The sequence below is a fragment of the Cetorhinus maximus genome, chromosome 9 (genome assembly GCF_964194155.1).
Source record: "Cetorhinus maximus chromosome 9, sCetMax3.hap1.1, whole genome shotgun sequence".
Classification (NCBI taxonomy): domain Eukaryota; kingdom Metazoa; phylum Chordata; class Chondrichthyes; order Lamniformes; family Cetorhinidae; genus Cetorhinus; species Cetorhinus maximus.
In genome coordinates, this window is record NC_135887.1 from 39,837,328 (window position 1) to 39,860,736 (window position 23,409).

Here is a 23,409-nt window from a genome sequence, read left to right on the forward strand (position 1 = left end):
GACTTGATGCACTCTTGGGATCGTAATTTCACAAGAACAAGATGAAAACAATTTCCATGTTACATCTCACACACACATTCACCCACCCCCACATACATTCCAACACCCATACACTCCCCATACACACACACACACACACACGTACACTCACATGCATTCACGCATGCACATGCATACCAACACTCACTCACATGAGTACATGCACACGAATGCACCCAGATACACTCACATGGGCATATGCACATGGGGTATACACACAGAGGCCACAGGCGCACACACACAAGCATAGGCACACCAAACAAGCTTGCGCGCATACACACTCAGAAAATTTATAATAGGAACTTCAATTGCTCTGGGGTCAGAGCAGAAGCTGCCTGAAGCTCTAGAAGGAGAAGCAGACTCTGGAGAAACATGCATAGAAGCGGTTGAAACATTTAATGGGTGACATTGAATCAAATATAATCAATTCTTCCCAGGATTATGGCATTTAAATTAATTTATAATGGTATGTATTTAATTTTGAAGATATGTGCTCTGAGGATCCAGCATGGAGATCCAAATAAAAAATGGTCAGTTTGTGATATTGTTTTCTCATGAACATTAGTTTTAAAATAATTGAGCATTTTGACTAGGTGTTGTGCGGTGGATGACTAAGGTCAGGGTTTAGCAGGCAGCAGTGATCCTCACGCTCCTACATGCTTTGGAGACTTGGAAAGCCTACAGCAGACACCTCAAAGCACTGGAGAAGTATCACTAGCACTGCCTTCACAAGATACTCCAAATCTGGTGGAAAGAAAGGCAATCCAATGGCAGCATCCCCTTCCAAGCCAAAATACCCAGCATTGAGGCGCTGATCACTCAAACCAGCTCCGCTGAGCGGCACATGTCGCTCGTATGGCTGGCACCAGAGTTCACAGATTCGCTGACATTTTGAACACTCAGTTCATGTTCAACAAAGACAACAGAAAAAACTCCACACAAACAGACACACATTATATATAGATAGTATATAGTTCACAAGTAGCAAGACAATAATTTACACACAAAGGCATGACATTTCTGCTTTTAATCATTCCAATATGTTGCTCTTTAGAACTCAGACCAAGATAAATGGAAACCATTTCACTTTGTGGAGCCAGGCACCAAGGATCTCTCACTCTTACTGGGATCTTGCTGCAGAGGCGATGTTAGAAATGAAATCATGTGCAGTGTACTCCAGAGTCTATAAGTGAAGTGGTGTTGCCCTTGGCTCTGCCTCAGAGCCATACAGCCATGAGAACAGATGACAAAAGGCCCTCTAACCAGGCCGTGAATCATCACCAGTCAACTTCCTTTCCCTCCCTATCCAGGAATTTTCCAGTGTCACACTGCGACAGGCTGGCAAACACTTTCAGCATACTGCCGACACTGTCAGCAACTGGCAATGGAGCCTGAAAAACAAGGAAAGTAAATAAAACTAAACTCAACCAGGACTGGATTATCCAAATATAATGCACCCAAAAGATTGGCATGTCACAGAAGTTGGTGTCTGTGGCTCGTACATGCCAAACATATGTCAGAGTGCTGGGATCTTTACACCAACCATGTCTTAAAGCCAGAACCAGTCCAGCAGAGCACAGCCAGCAACACAAACACACTAACTAAAAGGAGCAATGTCACATTATGGAGAGCGATGAACCGACTTAACTATACACTGCACCCTCACGCACCTCACAGAAATGTCTAAAAGTGCCTTTACGTACAATGAATTACTTAATCTCTCCACCTTTGGTGGCTGCACCTTTAGCTGCCTAGGTTCTAAGCTTTGGAATTACCTCCCTAATCATCTCTGCCTCTCTACCTCGCTTTCCTCCTTTAAGACGATCAATTAGAACTTACCTGTTTGTCCAAGCTTTTGGTCATCTGCCCTGACATCAACTTATGTGGCTTAGTTGTTTCATAACACCCCTGTGAAGCCCCTTGTGACATCTTACCAAGTTAAATATACTATATAAATGCCCGTCAGTAGCTGCTGTTGTAAATCATAATGAGATGAATGTCCAGTTAATCTGTTTTTAGCAATATTGGCTGACACAGGAATATTAACCAGGACAATGGAAGAATAAGCAGAAGTGATACAGCCCAGGGCCAGCTCACCTCCCCCCACACCCTGTCATCAGCATCCACCAACACCATCAATCCCCACGCCCCTGCCTTGGATGGACATTAAACTTTATGCCATTATTGGTCTGAAATTAGAGTCAACTGATTTAGGGTGTACATGCTTGTATACATGTCTGTGTATATGTGGATCTGTATGTATATATATATATATATATATGCATTTTTATATACTGAATTATATCTGCCTTTGTATGAATATGTCTATGTTTATGGAGCCTATGTATTTGTGTAGCTGGAGAACTGAACTCCACAGTAATATCATCCTTGCCCTCAGAACAGAAAAGATAAAAAAGTAAGCACGACCCACACACAGAAAACTTGTTAAGGTGAAAGGGATATTCTAATGAGGATGATAATTAGATAGGTAGTAACTAATTCTGTTTAACTAGACCCATGAACAACTCAGAGACAGTACTGGAACCTGTGTGGTGATGTGTGGTAAGGGTTGTACTTGGACTCTCTCAGAGCACATGTAGTGACAGATTTAGTGGGAAAGTTGGACATTCAGAGGGAGAAGAGGTGAAACTAAAGGAAACCCACAGGGCCCCTCCTAAACATACTGACAGTCATTTACAAAATGGATCCTTCCACTCAGAGCAGAGGGGAGCTGTAGAGGCAGATAGAATTCCAAAGCATGGGGCCTAGGTGACTGAAAGCACTGGTGGGGCAAAGAGAGAGAGAAAACAACAGAGAGTACTGAGTTGGGAGGGCGCAGTGTTGGACTGGAAGAGGTTACAGAGATAGGGAGGGGGAAGACCATGAATGAACTTCAGAACAAGGATGAACATTTTAAATTGGTGGTGTTGGATGATTGGGAGCCACTGCAGGTCAGGAAGGATAGCCAATATTCAAGTTTGGAAGTGACATCTACAAAAAAGGATGATCTGAGGCAGAGGCGGAGATGAGTGATATTATAGAGATGGCTGGAAGCAGCTTTTGTGATTGGGGAATTTGGGGTCATAGAGTCACAAAATGGTTACAGCACAGATGGAGACCATTTGACTCATCATATCCATCACTGCTCTGCAAGAACAATCCAGCTAGTACCATTCATCTACCCTTTCCCCTGCAATCTTTTCCCTTCATGTACTTACCTATTTCCCTTTTGAAAGCCACAGTTGAATCTGCCTCCACCACAATCTCTGGCAGCACACTCCAGATCCTAACCACTTGTATAAAAAAAGTTTTATCTCAGGCTTCTTTTGGTTCTTTTGCCAATCAGCTTAAGTCTATTAACTCTGGTTCTAGACCCTTCCACCAATGTGAATAGTTTCTCTCTGGCTAAACTACCCAGACCCCTCATGATTTTGAAGACCTCTATAAAATCCCCTCTCAACTGCCTCTTCTTAAAAGAGGACAGCCAGTTTCTCCAATCTATCCACCATTGGCACTAGGCTTTGAGTAGTTTAACCAATGAGAACCTTCCTCCTGGCAGCGCCAAGACGTCTGGCTCTCTACTGGCCTGTCAGAAACCTTGACATGGTTGCCTCCCCGCCCACCCCTCCCCCACTCCCACCGAGGACAAAATTTCAGGCTTAGCATTAGAGCTGTTGGAATTCCAGGCTCCCGAGGTGAGCGAGCTACCTGCGAGCACTGGTGCAGCGATTTCAAAATAAGTCCTAGTCCTCCCACTGCCCATCTGGGTCTACCCAAAATTTGAAAAATATTTATCAAAATATCAAAACTAATCAATCGATTTTTATTAATGGAGGGTATTAAGAGTTACAAAATCAAGGTGATTAAATGGAGTTAAGATACAGATCAGCCATGGTCTCATAGAATAATGGGACAGGCTTCAGTGTCTGAATGGCCGACTCCTGTTCATATGTTCCTACTTATTTGGCTGGAGAGCACTTTTGGAATGCCCTGAGGTCATGAAACATGCTATAGAAATGGAACAAAACCAGAAAATGCTGGAAAAACTCAGCAGGTCTAACAGCATCTGTGGAGAGAAAAACAAAGTTAACGTTTCGAGTACGTATGCCTCTTCTTCAGAGTTAAAGAGAAGTAAAAATGTGATGAAATTTATACTGTTTAAGGGGGGTGGAGCAGGTGAAGCTGGGTAATAGGCCAGCAACAGGTGAGAGCAAAGGAGAGATTGACAAAGATGTCATGAACAAAAGGACAAAGGGGTGTTAATGGTAGTGGTGCTGGCTAAAAGGGGAGCTGATGGCAGCATTAAGATAAGAAATCAGAATGTGATAATAACAGGACAAGGGTAAGTAGTCTGGAAAGAACATGATCAAGTGACAGATGGCCCTTGTGGGGGAGAGGTGGGGGGAGGGGACGGTGGTGGGAAAAAAGATCGGAAATAGGATAAAAGGTGGGGATAAAACAATGAATAAAAATTAAAATAAATATAAATAAGTGGATACAAAATTAAAATAAAAAAATAAAAATGAATATTGAAAAAAGGGGATAAAAAAGGGGTGAGGATGAAGGAGAAAGTTCATGGTCTGAAGTTGTTGAACTTCAGAAATTGAACTATAGAAATGGAAGCAATTCTTTTACACTTACTTAGATAATATGCTGGGTTCAGGCATGAAGTATACCTGGAGGGCAACCAGCACTTGCATTCAGTAAGAGGACGGACAAAGTTGGGGTGGGACGATAACCCTGGGATGCACAGTCAACAGGAGTAAACTGTGACTCTAGGCTTGGGGTCCATTTCAGCTCTACTTACCTTCATTCCTCCCATGTCTGTTTGAACCCAGCCAGGATGGATGGCAGTACAAAGGATCTGATATTGCTTCAGGTCCTCTGAAAGACACATACTCGCCATGTTTAAAGCAGCCTAGAAATGAAACGAAGGAAAATATCAAATATATTCTAATCCATGTTAGATAGATTCAGAGTAAACAGTATGAAAAGAGTGTGAACACATGGCTGTGGAAGCTGGTATAAGTACTCAAACACATCAAAGCTCTTTCAAAAAGATATGTTAAGCGTCTTTTCTTTGCTAAAACACAAATGGGTCAGAGATTCTGGGAGACCCACTGACTTGGCAGGGGTTGAAATGAAATGGAACCCCAGGTCATCCAGACTTTAAGATGCAGAGTCCATTCAAAATCCCAGGCATCGAGTCATCTGAATAATTGCAAGAGGCCACAAGGTGTCTGCATTTCAGCAGTGCTTACCCCAACCTGCCCTTTAGAAGGGAATTTAAGGAAAAATTGTTAAGTTTTTGGCCCCAAGCCATTACATCTCTTTGAAAGGTAATAAATTTCATTTGAGATCAATTATCTTTGTCTTCTAAAGTTTTGGGGCTTTTGTTGGACAGTCAGTAGAGCACACACCAACTCTTTACCGTCAGAAGTTCTGCTGGGGCCTACCAAGGATGTCATAGGCCAAATTGCAAGGTAGCTCAGGAATTCCTGAATATGTGGAGAGAACGATTGGAAGATTTGCCCACAACAACTTGCAATTGGAGAGCACTGTTAAGGGCCAATAATGGTACAGAGGCAGTAATCTTGATACCTCAGTGCAGTGCTGAGGATGTGTTGCATAGTTGGAGGTGCTGTCTTTCAGATAAAACGAGGCCCTGTCTCTCTTCCCAAGTATACATAAAAAATTCAATGGCACTATTGTGAACAAGAGCAGGGGAGATCTCTCTGATGTCTTCATCAGTACTCATCTCTGCCAAAATCACTAAATAGATTCTTCTCTCTTACAGCTGGTGTAGAGTAACTACTATAACTTTACATTCAGGTATTTAATCCGGATAATTGCATCAGGAGTAGTGGAATGTATCACTGTAATACCTCCTTCACATCTGTGAATTGGGTATTGAGTCTTCATTAAGGGAACAGTAGCATCATGGTTATGTTACTCGACCATTAATACAGAGGTCTGACTATGAAAGATATGAGTTCAAATCCCACCAAGACAGCTGGGAAATTTAAATTCAAGGAAATAATTAAATCTAGAATAAAAAGTCAGTACCAGTTATTGTAACCATGTAACTACAGGATTGTTGTAAAAAATCTATCTGGCTCACTAAGTCCCTAAGGAAAGGAAATCTATTGTCTACCCAGTCTGGCCTACATGTGACTCCAGAACCACAGCAACTTAGTTGACTCTGAAATGGCCTAGCAAGCCACTTATCATCAAGAAGGTGGCTCACCACCAACTTCTCAAAGACAACTAGGGATCGGCAAAATAAATGCTGCCTTGCTAGCAGCACTCACATCCTGTGAATGAATTAAAGAATGAATATATTCCATGGCCTGTTCTGGCTGACCATTGTTGAGCATTGGAGAGTTTTTAATTTTCCATTTGTGCATCAAGTATCTGTATCTGTGAACGTGAATTAGGGCTTCACCTGAACTTTGCAGAAGATCCTCTGTGTCAGGTCTTTCACAAGATGTTTGTTTTAACTTTGTGAACTCCCACGTGGGAATATAACGCAGTGGCAATAATGGAGACCTGGGTCAAAATATGGCATGGCTAGGTTCCTGATATAGGATGTTCCTGATATAAGATGTTCAGGAAAGATGGTGAATGGGGTGGGAACAGATCTGGCCCAGGTAAATTGGATTCAGAGATTGGCAAAACCGTAACTGCAATTGAACCTTTAAAGGATGCCTTTAAAGAGAAGAAAATTCAGGTACAGTCAAAGTGCATTCCCATGAGGGGGAAAGGTAAGACAAAAAGCCAGAGCTCCCTGGATGACGAGAAATAGAGAATAAGATGAAGCAGAGAAAGGGTGCATGTGACAGATGTCGGGTGGATAATACAAGTGAAAACGAGGATGACTATAGAAAGTTCAGAGGGAAAGTGGAAAAGGAAATAAGAGCAGCTAAGAGAGAGTACGAGAAGAGACTAGCGGCTAACATAAAAGGGAATCCAAGAGTCTTCTACTGGCGTATAAATAAGAGTAGGACTGATTAAGGACCAAAAAGGGAATTTATGCAATGAAGCAAGGGGCATGGCTCAGGACTAAATGAGTACTTTGCATCTGTCTTTACCAAGGAAGAATGCGGTTCCAAAGTCTTAGTGAAAGAGGGGGTATTTGAGAAACTGGATAGGCTAAATATTGATGAAGAGAAAGCATTAGAAAGTCTGGCTGTATTTATAGTTGATACATCACCAGGTCCAATGGGAGGCACCTGAGGATACTGTGGGAAGGAGGGATGGAAATCGCAAAGGCACTGACTATTATCTTCCAATCCTCCTTAGGTACAGGGGTGATGTCAGAGGACTGGAAAATAGAAAATGTCACACTATTGTTCAAAAAAGGGTGCAAGGATAAACCCAGCAATTTCAGTCTAGTCGGTTTAACTTTCACGATGGGAAAGTTTTTAGAAATGATAATTTGGGATAAAATGAACAATGACTTGGGCAAATGTGGATTAATTGAGGGAAGCAATCACAGATTTGTTAAGGCAAATCATGTTTAACTAATTTGATTGAGTTTTTTGATGAAATCACAGAGAAGGCTGATGAGGGTAATGTAGTTGATGTGGTGTACATAGACTTTCAAAGTGTGTTTGATAAAGTGCCACATATCAGGCTTGTCAGCAAAGCTGAAGCCCATGGGATAAAAAGGACAGTGGCATCATAAATACAAAGTTGGCTGGGTGACAGGAAACAGTGTAGTGGTGAACGATTGTTGAGGAACATAGGACTTAGGAGCAGGAATAGGCCCTCAGAACCTGTTCCGCCATTCAGATCATGCCTGATCTGGCTGTGGTCTCAATTCCACATTCCTGTATGCAACCCCCACCCCGCCCGGCCCCATAATCTTTGACTCCCGTGTCTATCAAAAATCTGTCTAACTCTGCCTTGAATAAATTCAATGACCCAGCCTCCACTGCTCTCTGGGGAAGACGATTTGGCAAACTCATGACCCTCTGAGAAAAAAAAAAATCTCATCTCCATCTTAAAAGGGAGACCTCTTATTCTTAAACTTTGCCCCCTATTCTAGTCTCCCCCACAAGTGGAAACATCCTCCTGGGGCAGAATTTTTCATCCTGCGAGCGGGCGCACACCTGACCCAAATGGGAGTGGAATAGTGCGCGATGAAGTCGGGTGAGCGTCCCGACGTCATCGCGCACTCATGCAATATTTCGCTCAGCGGGCATGTGCGCCCGGGTGCCGAAGCGGTGCCCGCCATTAATTAACAGGCCACTTAAGGCCCTTAACAGTCCAATTGACTGCGATTTTACCTCGTCCGTGCGATTTTCTGCTTGTGTCACGGGCAAAACAGGCAGGCAGCCAGCTGACATTTTCACAAACCTCATCCAAGGGCAGGATAAAAAGGGTCAGCAGCATTGCCAGTCTGAGTGGTGAGCAGTTTTGAAAATAGTATGCATCTGGTTGCTTATTGTAACTTGGCAGCTTCATCTCTGTTCGGGGCTTCATTCTTAGCATTTCTTATTTCTTCTTTCTTAGCTAGACCTCATTTCAGGACTCATTGCTGTCTGCCAGGCCCCCGAGGGGTTGAGACCGTGTGGACCCTTCCAGGTACCAGACAGCCTTCTTTTATCCTGGTAATGTGGACTGTGGTCTCCGCTGGTGGCACCTCGTCTGAGGAGGAAGAGAGGCAGAAGGGAGAGGAGGCCAGGTGTCCCAGTGCAGCTTCCAGGGGAGGGAGTGTGGGAGGAGAGAGCACAGGCACAAGGACTACTTGCTGGCCTTGCGCCCCAAGGTGGAAGGGGCTGCAGAAGACACCACTATCCTGCTGCCAGGGTTTACAAGCGGCGTTGCAGCTACCTCAATATGTCCGAAGTGCAATGCAGAAGGAGGCTCCGCCTCTTAAGAGAGACTGTGAACTCCATTTGCCAGATGATTGGTCCTGAGATCAGGTCCGACTGTGTGGGTGGACACCCCATGCCAGCGGCTCATCACAGTGTCCCTCAATCTATGCCTCCGGCTCTTTCCAGGGCTTAATGGGGAATCTTTGTGGTGTCTCCCAATCAGCTGTCCACGGTTGCATCAAGCTGGTGACAGAAGCTCTGTTCAAGCAGGTACTGACTTTTAGTCTTTACCATACGGACGAAGCCAGCCAGGCTGAGTGAGCCAGAGGCTTTGCAGTGATTGCTGGGTTCTCCCGCATCCAGGGTGCCAGCGACTACACACATGTGGCCATCAAGGCGCCAGCGGGTCAGCCAGGTGCCTTCGTCAACAGGAAGGGATTCCACTCCATGAACGTGCTGATAGTGTATGACCACAGAATGCAGATTCTGCAAGTCTGTGCAAGGTACCCTGGCAGATCCCATGATGGGTAAATCCTGAGACATTCCCAGGTGCCGAGACTCTTCAGTGCTCCAGCCCGGCTGGATGGATGGCTGCTGAGTGACAAAGGCTATCCGTTGAACAGGTGGCTCATGACGCCTCTCCGCCATCCAAGAACAGAGGCAGAGAAGCGTTACAATAGGAGTCATACCTCCACAAAAGGCGGGGGATGGTAGAGAGGACCATAGGTCTTCTCAAGATGTGCTTCTAATGCCTGGACTGTTCAGGGGGAGCACTACAATAACCCCCCCACTCCACCACCGCCCCCGTCCCGAGCGGGTGTCACTGATCATGGTGCATGCTGCGCTCTCCACAATCTGACACTGGCATGGGGTGACCCACTGGAAGAAGAGGATCTTGACGCAGCTCCACAGGCCACAGAGGATGAATCCAGTAGGGAGTCCGAGGATGAGCATGGTGAGGAGAATGCTGAGGGCATGGAGGCAGGCTTCTGGATCCTTCATTGAGGCACGGGCACCAGGGACGCCTTGATCCAACACTCCTTCAGCTAGATCAGCTTCAAATGAACGCCACGGCTGCCTCCTCCATCCCGTATGTCTGAAAGGTCCCTTTCATTTGAACACAAAAGAACACTCAGTGCCGGTGCACTAAAGTTCAAAATCGCGTACGTCCAGCATTATATACTGGCATACCCTGCACCAATAAAATAAAAAGGTGAAGCATGCTCCCGTCATGATGACAAAAACAAAATTTATCTCATTTTGACAATTCCAAACTATTCACATAAACTTCTCTGGTCTTCATTCCCAGAACAGTATAGATAAAGTGAACATAAATGAATGGAAAATCACCTGTGACCTGTCTTCTTGTGCTCATGGTGCCTTTAACTTACGTTTGCAAGTGCTATGTCTAGATGCTCCCCCCTCGCTGGCACTGGCATTGGAGACAGCTGCTGACTCTGCTGTTTTGTTGGCCTTGACGACCTTGGGGGGTGTCCTCTGGCCAGTGGAACCTGTGCTGGCCCCACGTGGGAGGGAGCGGCCAGTGGCACGGCTGGCATCTCCCCAGTCCTCGCAACCTCATCAGATGCCATGGTCACTGGCAGAAGGGTGGAGGAGCTGCTGGCATCATCCAGAGCGCCCTGAAAGGAGCTACAGAGACGGCAGGCAGCTCGTGCTCCATGAGGTTGCTGTGGGCCTCTCTGCACACCACTGATGGATGGGCACCTCATGGGGATGCTGGGTGCCTCATCCATCTCCCACACTGACACTGACCACCTGAGGTCATTGCCTGTGTGAGGTTTGCAGGTCTGAGCACAACCCCAGGAACCCCTGATTCTGTTCCTGGAGCTGCCTCTCCATGTGAGTCGCCACTCTGTCAATGGAGGAGGCAGTGTGCTCGCCCATGAGGGTCAATGCAGTTCTCATGCTCCACACAGACTCCTCCATCATGGAGGCCATGGCACGCAGACCCTCATGGATCTCCGCCAGATCCTCCCGCACATCTCACTGGACATCCAGCATCTGCTGCCTAATGGACGACTCCAGAGGCTCATCATCTGCCTTAGACTGAGCATCATCCTGTTCCCCAGCAGTCCTCCAACTGCCGGCACCCTGGGCACCCTCTGCCTCCGCCTGCACCTCAAGGGACTGTGAAGTGCCCTCACCAATGTGCGCCAAGATACTAGCCTAATGCCCACCGAGGTGCTGCTATCTCCACTGGTGCCTGCTTCAGAGAGCAGGTGTGACACAGGTGAAAATGACGCCCGGTGGTCCTCCGGTGTCGGGGTGACCCTTCAGGGTCTGCAGATCAGACGCCTGCTGGCGAACATAAAAGGGAGAAGGACATGTCATTAAAGTCATCACACTGTCACTGTGCATGCCAGGCACCCTGGTGAGACAATGGAGATCTGCATCATGATGCCATCGTCTTTCAATGATCAATGGGGACTCCAGGTTTGAGGCTTCCATCAATGAGGAGGCTATACTAGAATAGTTGCACAGTCCGAAAGTCTCACCTCTGTGCACTGCCTTCGATCTTCTTACCTTCAACTGGCACCCCCGCCCCGGTTGCACGGGGAGCGTGCCAGCTCGCCAGCTCCAGGGCATTTTGCTCGAACCAGGCAAACAGCAGCAAGTTGGGCAGCCCTCAGCCTGTACGTGCCCTCTCGGCTTGGTTATGGCTCTTCTTCTCCTGAAAGGATAGAGGAGCATTGATTAGTCCACTCTCTACCTGCAGCGCCATTGCAGCCTGGCCAACCCCAGCTGAGGAACACTTCACAGGGCACATCCAAGTCGTGGCCCTTGAGCTGCAAGGCACTCAGTCCAAGCATCCAGGACTCACCCATTTGGCCAGCTCTGGTGTCACTGACGGTTGGCACTCAGATTCTAGCACCCCTGAGGTCCACGGAGGTCGGGGGTGGGGGGTGGTGGGACGATGGCCACACCTTAACATTTCTGCACACTGATCCATGCCAATGCGGTCCTCACCCTTCCTGAGCGCAGCAGGTCATTGAAACGCTGCCGACACTGCACCCATGTGCACTGCACCATGTTATGCTGTTCACCAGAGCTGCCACCTCCTCCGTGCCCTCTCAGTGAGATGCAGTGGCCTCCTCCTCCCACCTCTGAGGACAAGGGTGTCCCTCCTGGCAGCCACCTCCTCCAGGAGGATGGCGAGGCACTCATCAGAAAAGCGAAGGGCTGAGTGCCCACCCGACCTGTCCTCCTGCCTGGCGTTTGCTGCCACGCTCGAGTTCATCTTCACAATGGCAGACAGACGTCCTTCCACGGCAGCCTTTCTGGGGCTGCCTGGGCCATTTTTAAACCAGCCGCCGGGTCGCCATTGAACCCGGTGGCCGCCAGGCCCCCATCCCCACTTAGTCCTTACCAGCAGAGCTGCCTTTTACGCTGGGTGGGCCTTAATTGGGCGGCAGTTGGTTTCACGGTTGCTCTCAGGCCCGCCCACTGCGCCCGCCCAACAAGGGGAAAATCCTGCCCCTGGTATCCACCCTATCAAGTCCCCTCAGGATCTCATATGTTTCAATAAGATCACCTCTCATTCTTCTAAACTCCAATGGGTATAAGCCCAACTTGTTCAACCTTTCTTCACAGGAGATGCTCTTCATCCCAGGAATGAGTCGAATGAACCTTCTCTGTCCTGCTTCTAATGCAATTACGTCGGAATCTCCCGGGGAGCTTGGCGGACGGGGGAACTTAATTTGGAGTGAGGTCAAAAATCAGCTTCCCAGTGGCAGGCTGAACGTTTACAATTATGTTTTCAGGGCTTTAAAGGTGGGTTGAGCTTCCTGACGAACAATGTCAGGAAGCCCTTTTGCATGCAATAGCAAGTCATGCATGCTCAGTAAAAGACCAGCTCGCCAGCATTATGTTCTCCCTCCAAATTAAGTTCCCGTCCAGTCAGAAATGAGAACATTCACATTTACGACCGTATACAAGAGGTGTGCACCTGACTGCTTCCATATCTTTGAACTGAGTAGACGCTCCTTTGTCCTTTTTGGGGACCGTGCACAAATGTCAGCCTCTGGACTGAGAATGGGTGCCGTGAGGCCAGTGTGGAAGGGTGCAGCAGAGGCTGGACATGGGAGATAGGCTAAGATGGAAGGGCAGAGTGGAGGCTGCATAACAGGAGGCAGGCTAAGGGAGGAAGGGTGAGAGGCTGGCCGGGGAAGGAAGACAGACTGTCGGGGCAGGGAGGGACACTGTCCAGAGAAGGAAGACAGACTATCCGGGGTAGGGAGGGAGACATCGAGGGGATACGAAGGTGTAGGGATGTGGGATAGAGGGAAAGGCCTTGTTTGTTGGGTCTGGGGGTCCGGTGGTTAGTAGGGGGAAGGGTTTTCCAGGCAGGGATGGTGGGAGTGGGATGAGGGTGGAGTCAGTGCTGTCTATGGTGGGGTCCTGGGGGTTGAACTGAGGAGTGGAGGAAACAGACACAGTGAGTGGGGGAAGTAGGATGCAGTGGGGCGGCAGGTCCAGGGTAATAGTCGGCTAGCTGAAGGATCCATGGTAGGGACAGTCACAGAAACAGACAAAACACCCCCTCACCTCCCTGAAATCACTCTCACTTCCACAAACTTAGGCTCTAGAACAGAAGATTCCGGCTTATATCTTTCTTCAAATAAGGAGACCAAAACTATATACAGTATTCCAGATGTGGTCTCACCAATGCCCTATAGGCAGTAAACCTTTCCTACTTTCATATTGCATTAAACACCACCTTCCATTTGCCTTCCTAATCACTTGCTGTACCTGCATATAAACTTTGTGATTCATGTACCAGTACACCAAGATCCTTCTCTCTACCACCGAGTTCTGCAATCTCTCTGCATTTAAATTATATACTGCTTTTCTATTCTTCCTGCCAAAGAGGACAAGTTCACATTTTCCACATGATACTCCATCTGCCAAATTTTTGCCCACTCATTTAACCCGTCTGAATCCCTTTGCAGATTCTCTACCTCCTCTTGACAACTTATTTTCGTATCTATCTTGCTGTCATCAGCAAATTTAGCTACCAAACATATGGTCCCTTCATCCAAACCTTGATGTAGATTTTAAATAGTTGAGGGCTCAGCACTGATTCCTGAGGCAGTCCATTAGTTACAGCTTGCTAGCCCAAAAAAGACCCATTTATCCTCATTCTCTGCTTCCTGTTAGCTAACCAATCCTTTATCCATGCTAATATGTTTCCCCCTACATCATCATCTGTTATCTTGTGCAGTAACCTTTGATGTGGCATCTTATCAAATGCCTTTTGGAAATCCAAGTACACCACATCTACAGGCCCCCCTTTATCCACCTTGCTTGTTACTTCCTCAAAAAAAAACTCTAATAAATGAGTTAAGCACGATTTCCATTTCACAAAGCCATGTTGACTCTGCCTGATCACATTATAATTTTCCAAGTATCCTGCTATAGCCACCTTAATAATGGATCCTAGCAATTTCTCTACGACAGGTTTTAGGCTAACTGGCCTATAGTTTCCTGCCTTCTGTCTCCCTCCTTTCTTGACTGAAGGTGTTAGATTAGCTATTTTCCAATCCACTGGACCCTTCCAGGATCTAAGGAATTTTGGAAGATTATAACCAATTCATCTTTAATTTTATTAGTTAGTATTTTTAGTGGCTAGCATTTGTGTTGTGGTTTCACTAAGCAATTGATTAGCCTTAAAGTTAAAAAGAATCTACATGTAAATGTAGACTAAGAGATAAAGGAACCAATGCATCTACTATCTCTGCAGCCACTTCTTTTAAGACCTGTTGCTATGTTCTTACATTCCTATTAACTACCTTGCTGAGGCGGTACGGATACATAGGAGCAAGACTGAAATTCTTCTGACTCAATTTAATGGATCCCAGTAGTGAGGTGATATTGATAATTGCTGCCTTGTTACAGCTCATCCCTTCCAAATCCAGGGCCTGTGCTGCCTTCTTCAGACTGGGTAGAAAAGCCTGACAACAAAAATATAAAACAGAATAATCAGCAACAAAACTCACTTGAACTGAAAACAAAGGCGATTCAAACTGCATGGGATGGCCAGCCTGCTGCCTGAGGGAAACATGCCCAGCAGTCAATGAGGTCTGTACTGAGAATGGCAACATCTCCTTTTGTCCACTTGGTTCTCTGAAGCTAACACCACCCAAGAATTTTTCCTCAACAGTTAAAGCGACCCCTTCTCAATGGTCAGATGCTGAAGGCACCAAGACCCAGTCCTTTCCCATTACAAAATGGTCTGTTAACTACTCCGGTGGACACCTCAGAGCCAATGTACCAGAAAGGCATCAGCAGAGGTTAAAGAACCTTGAGACCATCCCTGATAGGATTATTAGTAGAGTGGGGGGTCAGCACTGAGTTCAGCACACAGGCAGCACATGGAACATTTCTGGCACAAGTTTCACTCACCAGTTTGGTTTACTAAAACATTTACCTCATCTAGCACAACCCTAAATTTGTTTTTAAATCCCTGAATCCTAGGAGATCAAAGTTCTGTACTCGTTGACTTACAAGCACATTATTCCTGTTGTTGTCTCAATATTTGCGTGGGTTTCCCAGGAATGTCTCAATACTTTTACCCCATAATAAAAACGTTCAAAGCCATTAGTTTTGCGTTAAATGAAGAATGATTTTATTCTTCCCTATGATCACTGGGGAGGTCTAGTGGTGCAGGGGTAGTGTCCTTGCTACCATGCCAGAAGCTCATGGTTCAAGTCCCACTCCAGGACTTGATGGCCAAGGAAGGTCAGTTCATAACACAGCCAAACAGGTTGAGTATCACCTTGTAAATTCTTCCAACATATGGCAATGGCAGGCAGTAAGAGTGGAAGAGATTCCTGGTCAGATGGAAAGAAATTAGAGCCTGTACCATTACCATCCATAGCTCCAGGCTACAACACACATGTAAAAGTGTATGTTGCCACAGCAACTTGGTGTCCTTGGGGGGGCGGGGAGCTGATGACTCAGTTGTGAATCAGATCAGTGCCAACAGCATGGGGTTTGAAATGCTGTTCTGGCTGGGGTGGATTCAGGACTGTCTTCTTGCCTTGCCTGTGGTGGAGATTACAGCGCTATAGGTTGGACTTGCCTTTGGGCAGAGAACTGAAGATGATCACTGGCAGGACTGGCATTTATTGCTAATCCCTGAGAAGGTGGTGGTGGTCTTTGTCATGTTGCCCTGTGGTGAAGGTCTTCCCACAGTGCAACCTGCACAGTTTACAACATTTTGAGTTTTTAACTGGGAACTGTTTAGTTTTTCCAACTTTTTCTCTAATTTCCAATTATCAAAGCTCCTCTCCTGAAAGCGCTGACTTGCACTGAGGTACAGCATCATAGCGGCCCCAGTACCTCCCCGTGGCCTGCCAATCTTCATTCTAGCAAAGTTCCCTTTGTTAACATGATTTCCATGATATTAAAGGCCCAGGAAGCACTGTGTTCCACACAATGCGTTGGGCTTGGTTCTGATGCCCAGATTAAAGCATAAACGTCAGCCACTTGGTCAAGGTGCAGAGGGCTCCTATCAGCTTTCAAATGGTATCACAGGAGGGTTCACAGTGTTCAAGACTGAGCAAATATGTAAAGAAGACAAGAGAAAACTAGAGAAAAATAAAAAGATTAAATATGCTTCTTATTCATGCTATTCAAATTAACACATTCGAGCCCACAGAACTCATTTACCTTGCTCACCAATAACGGGCCAACCACATTTGTTTGGTAAACCGCCATCATGTCCTCAGCAGTGAGGGTTTCTAGAGTTGTATAAGAGTTTATTCCAACATTGTTGATGAGTAAGTTGAGCCCAGTTGTGCCAAGGCTTGCTTGCACTGCCTCCACCGCTTTTTGGATGCTGGCTGAATCTGTAACATCTTAAAAAGGAATAATAAGATCCTGGAGGGATTACAATGGCAAGTGGACAGACGACAGATCCAGCAGTTATTTTATTGCTGAATAAGGTGTTGATCAGCCCCTACCTGGAGTCCTGCTGCAGTTCCCTGAGATGATATGAATGAGGCAATAGAAATGATTCTATTCCCTATTTAAAATGCTTCTCCACATTGAAGATGATTGAAAGTGAACCTAGGGTCACACCTTGGCCTCTTTCCAAAACTCCACGTGTTAACTCAGTCCCATTCATTACACATTTACATTCCATATTTGTCTACTGATCTGTAATATTCCACATTTTTTCAAAGCGAAATTTCATTTTCCATTTACCTACACCACTTAGAAGTCTCGTTGCATCTTTTACCTCCACTACTCTCACTATTTTAGAATTATCTGTAAGTTTGATCAATTTATAACTGGTTTCAATCACAATCTCATTAATATAGATTAAAAATAACAGGAGGTCAACTACTCTGTAGGACTCTGCAATTCTCCCAATCTGACACTTCCCCCAGTCTGACACTCATCCATGCAAAACTCCACTCAACACCTCCAGGTCTGATATGATTCCTCCCATGAGGATGCTTCATTTTCCAACGTTTAAACATTTTAAATGTTGAAAAATGGAAATATGCACTATGGGTGAGGTGTTCCACTATCTGGTTTAGTTCTGTAACAGCCCAAAGAGACATGGGGTTCTTCACCATCTAGCTCATGTCGAGCAAGCATGTCCCCTCAACCTCCATGTTGGGTGGGATTTCCCTTCTAGATCCCCGTTGGGTGGCACCTTCCCTTCTACATCCATGTTGGGCAGATCCTTTTCTTCACCTGATTGAAAGAACACCAGAATACAAGAATTAGGAGCAGGGGTAGGCCATTTGGCCCCTCGAACCTGCTCTGCCTTTCAATAGGATCATGGCTGGTCTGACTGTGGCCTCAACTCCACTTTCCTGTCTGCCCCTTGACTCCCTGGTGATCAAAAATCTATCTAACTCAGCCTTGAGTATATGCAATGATCCAGCCTCCATTGCTGTCTGAGGAACAGAATTCCACAGACTAACGACCCTCTGTGAAAAGAAATTTCCCCTCATCTCAGTCTTAAATGGGAGACTCCCAATTTTAAACGGTGTCCCCTAGTTTTAAACCCCCCCCACAAGGGGAAACATCCTCTCAGCATCCACCCTGTCAAGTCCCCTCAGGTCCTTCCATGTTTCAATACAATCACATCTTATTCTTCTAAACTCCAAAGAGTGTAGGCCTAACCTGCTCAACCTTTCCTCATAAGGCAATCCCTTCATCCTAGGATTTAGTTGAGCCAACCTTCTCTGGACTGCTTCTAATCCAATGATATCCTTTCTTAAGCAAGGAGACCAAAACTATGCAAAGTACTTCCTGTACAGCTGTCGCAATACTTCCCTTCTTTTAGATTCAATTCCCTTTGCAATAAATGCCAACATTCCATTTGCCTTCCTAAACACTCGTTGAACCTGCATACTGATTTTTTGTGATTCATATGCCAGAACACCCAGATCCCTTTGTTCCGGGGAGTTCTGCAATCTCTCTCCATTCAAATAATATAATGCTTTTCTGTTCTTCCTACCAAAGTGAACAAGTTCACAGTTTTCCACATTATACTCCATCTGTCAATTTTTTGGCCACTCTCATACTCTTAATTTCTTCCTCATTTTTTTTTAGTCATTCTTTGCTAATTTCTAAATTCTGCCCGATCTTCTGACCGACCAACAATATTTGCAATGTTCTACACTTTTTCTTTCAATCTGACACTAACCTTAATTTCCTTAGCTAGCCACAGATATTGCATCCTTTTCATAGAGCTTTTCTTTCGCAATGGAATATACCTCTGACTGAAAGACTGCACCTGGGAGCACATGTCTATAGTTTCCAGCCACTGTTCACAGTCGCCCCGACATGGATCATGACTAACCTCCTCTGCACGTGTGTTGAATCCGTATGAACATTTTAAAATGGCAGAGAGGAGGAAAAGATCATCTGGTCCAAAAGCCTGTTCCATAATGTCCTGGTACAATGTAGTACCATGATCATTCAATCGCACCTCAACCAACAACAAGCATGCAATTGGCTGGGAGCCAGAAAATAACCCTAGGTCAATTGAAGGTCTGGCAAGTTCCTTTCCAACCTCCAAAGGCAATGAAACAAGTTGCAAGAAATCACAGTGACCAACAGAAATACTCCACCAATACCCCACCTACCTTTAAACTCTGTAAAGTTCATCACAGTTAAGATCCCTCCTGAGTGCTTGCATGAGCTGCCAACTTTTTTTTAAAAGGTTGACAACCCTCTGCGAAAAGAAAAAAATCTCCTGACATCTATCTAGCTCCATGCTCACATTACTTATGTGCATGTCCTCAGATTCTCCAATGTTCATTGGCAGGAGAGGTGAATTCTGATACATGATGGAGTCATTTCAGCCAGTTAGTAGATTTTGTAGCTCCCATGCAAACATCATGAATGAATTCCACTCTAAAGTGGATGTTTGGCAATCATACAGGAATGTCCCAGATTTAGTTCTGGGCTTGCGTCAAATTGGCAGAGAATGAGCCAAATGTGTTGGTTCTACTGTCGTAATAGGCCTGAGTTTGGCGTGGTGAGAAGAAAAGAAACAATCTGTCAGGATTATCACTGTCACTTGCTAACCAGTGAGCCTTGCTGGGAATTTTAGGTATGGACAGGACCAGGCTCAGTTGCAGTTCCAGATGTAAAATGGGGAGTACTGGTATCCATAGAACAATATCCCAGCAAAAAAGAATGGTTGGGCAGACAACTGAGGGAATAGGAAAGCCCCATCAGGCATTATAATGACCATTATGAAATAACGTAAGACAATCTGCTTATCACACTGTACAGGTGGATGCTCCTTCGAAGTACATCAACAACAACTGCACTTATCTAGCGCTTTTAAAACAGTAAGTCCAAAGGCACTCCACAGGAGTGTATCGAACAAAATTTGAAGCCAAGCCACATAAGGAGATAGTAAAACACTTGGTCAAAAGAGGTAGGTTTTAAGGAGCATTAGAATGATATCTCAGGAGGTTCAGTTGAGGAATTCCAGAGTTTAAGGCCTAGGCAGCCACATACACGGGGTCCAATGGTGGAGTGGTTAAAACTGGGGAAGCTTAAGAGGCCAGAATTGGCAGAATATACAGATCTTGGAGGTTTGTAGGGTTGAAAGTGATTACAGAGATAGAGAAGGGTGAGGCTATGGAGGGAATTGAAAACAAAGATGAGAATTTTAAAATCAAGGTGTTGCCAGGCTGAATAGAGCTAATGTAAGTCTGCAAGTGTGATTGGGATTTGGTGTGACTTACAACACGGAAGCAAAGTTTTGGATGAGTTCATGTTTACAAAATGTGGAAAATTGGAACTCGGCTATGAGAGTAATGAAATAATCTACAGGTAACAAGGAATGGATGAGAGTTTGAGCAGCAGGTGCACTGAGGCAGGACTGGAGACAGAAAATATTACAGAGGCGGAACTAAGCGATCTTACTGAAGAAATGGCTATGTGGTCAGAAGCTCATTACATGGTCAAGTAGGACACCAAGGTTACGAACTGTCTGGTTCAGCCTTGGACAGTGAACAGGGTGAGGAATTCAGTCGAGTGCTCAGGAACAGATATTGTGGTAGGAACTGAAAATGACTGTGGCCTTCCCAATATTTAGTTGGATGGACTTTCTGCTCATCCAGTACTGAATGTCAGACAAAGAAGGATAACAAATCAGAGACAGTGGAGAGGTCAGGAGAGATGATGGTAAGGCAGAGTTGGGTGTTGCCAGCATAGATGTGGGATATGATGCTATGCTTTCGGGTGATGTCGCTGAAGAGTAGCCTGTAGACGAAAAACAGGAGGGGGTCAATGGTAGATTCTCTTACAGGTAGATGCATCTTCATCACAAAGATCCCTCATCACACAGTACAGGACAATAATCCCTCACTACAGAATCCCCAGGCAGATGGCCACTCATCACAAAGTATACTTTCCAATAAGAAACAAACAGTCAAAAAATTAATCAGTGCAGATGCACAGCAGCTCTGAAAGAACTGCAGTCAAAGTTCTTCTGTGATATGCTAATTGTGAACTCAGCAACAGGATGCAGCTTAAAATGTCTGACCAAGCCACTGACTTGTAATTGAGATTAATTTAATAAACTGATGCACACAGGAATGTCACTTACCCAGTTCTATCATCTTCACTGCAGATTGTTCATTTGTTAACTTCTGCAGCTCCTGTTAGGAGCCAAACAGGATGGATTGTTAGATCAGGTCAGCAAGTCTATACCATAGCGACTCACCTTTAACCAGAGAGGAGGGGAATCAAAGAGGAAATGACACTAAACTTCCACAATGGTACTTTCGAGCAGCGGAATTTTACTCAATCCATGTTACTCTTGGCAACCAGTTACAGCACACAAGACAACTGAGAAAACTAGTAAGCACTGACCCAGCTGATAACTCAAGATCTGGTATTTGTCAGCAAGCGATTATGTGGGCTTTGTACCTTGAACTGCGCATGATATTCCTCACTTGCTTTGGAAGAAACAAAAATGTAAGCACCCAAAAGAGGAAAATCCGAATGCTGAAGAACTAAAGTGGGTGATGCATTTCCAGGAGGTTCAAGTGCAGACTCCCACCAGGAAATTCTGGATTTTTATGTTAACCTGAAGCACATTTAAAGACTAATACTTCACACTCCCTCCCTCTCTTTCACACACACCCTCCCTCCCTCCCTTTCTCACACACACACACACGCTCCCTCCCTTTCTCACACACACACACGTTCCCTCTCTCTCACACACACACGTTCCCTCCCTCTCTCACACACTCTCAGGCACACTCTCACACTCTCTCTCTCTCACACACACTTTCTCTCCTACACACACACAATCTCTCCCTGTCACACACACATACTTTCCCTCTCACAAACATGCTCAGATACACACCCACTCTCAGACAGACACACACACTCTCACACACACTTTATCTTTCTCTCGCGCACTCTCTCTCTCCCTCTTTCGCGTACTCTCTCTTCCACACACTCTCTCTGACATTCTCCCTCACTCACACAAACACTCTCTCACATACTCTATCTCTCATGCACTCTCTCTCACACACACATTCTCTCACACTCTGTCTCTCTCTCTCTCTCACACACACACACTCACCCTCTCTTTCTCGCGCTCTCGCTCGCACGCGCGCTCCGTCTCCCGCTCGCCCGCGCCCCCTCCCGCTCGCCCCCTCCCGCTCGCCCGCGCGCGCCCCCTCCCTCCCTCCCGCTCCCCCTCCTTCCCGCGCTCCCTCCCTCCCGCGCTCCCTCCCTCCCGCCCGCGCTCCCTCCCTCCCGCGCTCTCTATCTCTCTCTCCCTCCCTCCCGCTCTCTATCTCTCTCCCTCCCGCACACTCTCCCTCCCGCTCTCTCTCTCTCCCTCCCGCTCTCTCTCTCTCTCCCCTCCCGCTCTCTCTCTCTCTCTCTCTCCCTCCCGCTCTCTCTCTCTCTCTCTCTCCCTCCCGCTCTCTCTGTCTCTCTCTCTCCCTCTCTCTGTCTCTCTCTCGCTCTCTCTCCCTCCCTCCCGCTCTCTCTCTCCCTCCCTCCCGCTCTCTCTCTCTCTCCCTCCCTCCCGCTCTCTCTCTCGCTCCCTCCCTCCTGCTCTCGCTCCCTCCCTCCTCCTTCTCTCTGTCTCCCTCCCGCTCTCTCTGTCTCCCTCCCGCTCTCTCTGTCTCCCTCCCGCTCTCTCTGTCTCCCTCCCGCTCTCTCTGTCTCCCTCCCGCTCTCTCTGTCTCCCTCCCGCTCTCTCTGTCTCCCTCCCGCTCTCTCTGTCTCCCTCCCGCTCTCTCTGTCTCCCTCCCGCTCTCTCTGTCTCCCTCCCGCTCTCTCTGTCTCCCTCCCGCTCTCTCTGTCTCCCTCCCGCTCTCTCTGTCTCCCTCCCGCTCTCTCTGTCTCCCTCCCGCTCTCTCTGTCTCCCTCCCGCTCTCTCTGTCTCCCTCCCGCTCTCTCTGTCTCCCTCCCGCTCTCTCTGTCTCCCTCCCGCTCTCTCTGTCTCCCTCCCGCTCTCTCTGTCTCCCTCCCGCTCTCTCTGTCTCCCTCCCGCTCTCTCTGTCTCCCTCCCGCTCTCTCTGTCTCCCTCCCGCTCTCTCTGTCTCCCTCCCGCTCTCTCTGTCTCCCTCCCGCTCTCTCTGTCTCCCTCCCGCTCTCTCTGTCTCCCTCCCGCTCTCTCTGTCTCCCTCCCGCTCTCTCTGTCTCCCTCCCGCTCTCTCTGTCTCCCTCCCGCTCTCTCTGTCTCCCTCCCGCTCTCTCTGTCTCCCTCCCGCTCTCTCTGTCTCCCTCCCGCTCTCTCTGTCTCCCTCCCGCTCTCTCTGTCTCCCTCCCGCTCTCTCTGTCTCCCTCCCGCTCTCTCTGTCTCCCTCCCGCTCTCTCTGTCTCCCTCCCGCTCTCTCTGTCTCCCTCCCGCTCTCTCTGTCTCCCTCCCGCTCTCTCTGTCTCCCTCCCGCTCTCTCTGTCTCCCTCCCGCTCTCTCTGTCTCCCTCCCGCTCTCTCTGTCTCCCTCCCGCTCTCTGTCTCGCTCTCTCTCCCTCCCTCCCGCTCTCTCTCTCTCGCTCTCTTTCTCTCGCTCTCT

At 46.8% G+C, this 23,409-nt stretch overlaps 1 protein-coding gene across 1 annotated transcript; it reads right to left on the reverse strand.

The window, feature by feature from the left end:
* Positions 1-1,052: 1,052 nt before the first annotated feature.
* LOC144684194 (C-signal-like) lies at positions 1,053-16,735 on the reverse strand. Its single transcript, XM_078547842.1, has 4 exons — positions 16,554-16,735; positions 14,672-14,833; positions 4,847-4,957; positions 1,053-1,430 (listed from the first exon to the last, which is right to left on the reverse strand). The coding sequence occupies exons 1-4, from the start codon at positions 16,602-16,604 to the stop codon at positions 1,317-1,319; spliced, it is 438 nt and encodes a 145-aa protein (XP_078403968.1). The 5' UTR covers positions 16,605-16,735; the 3' UTR covers positions 1,053-1,316.
* Between the last annotated feature and the right edge of the window lie 6,674 nt (positions 16,736-23,409).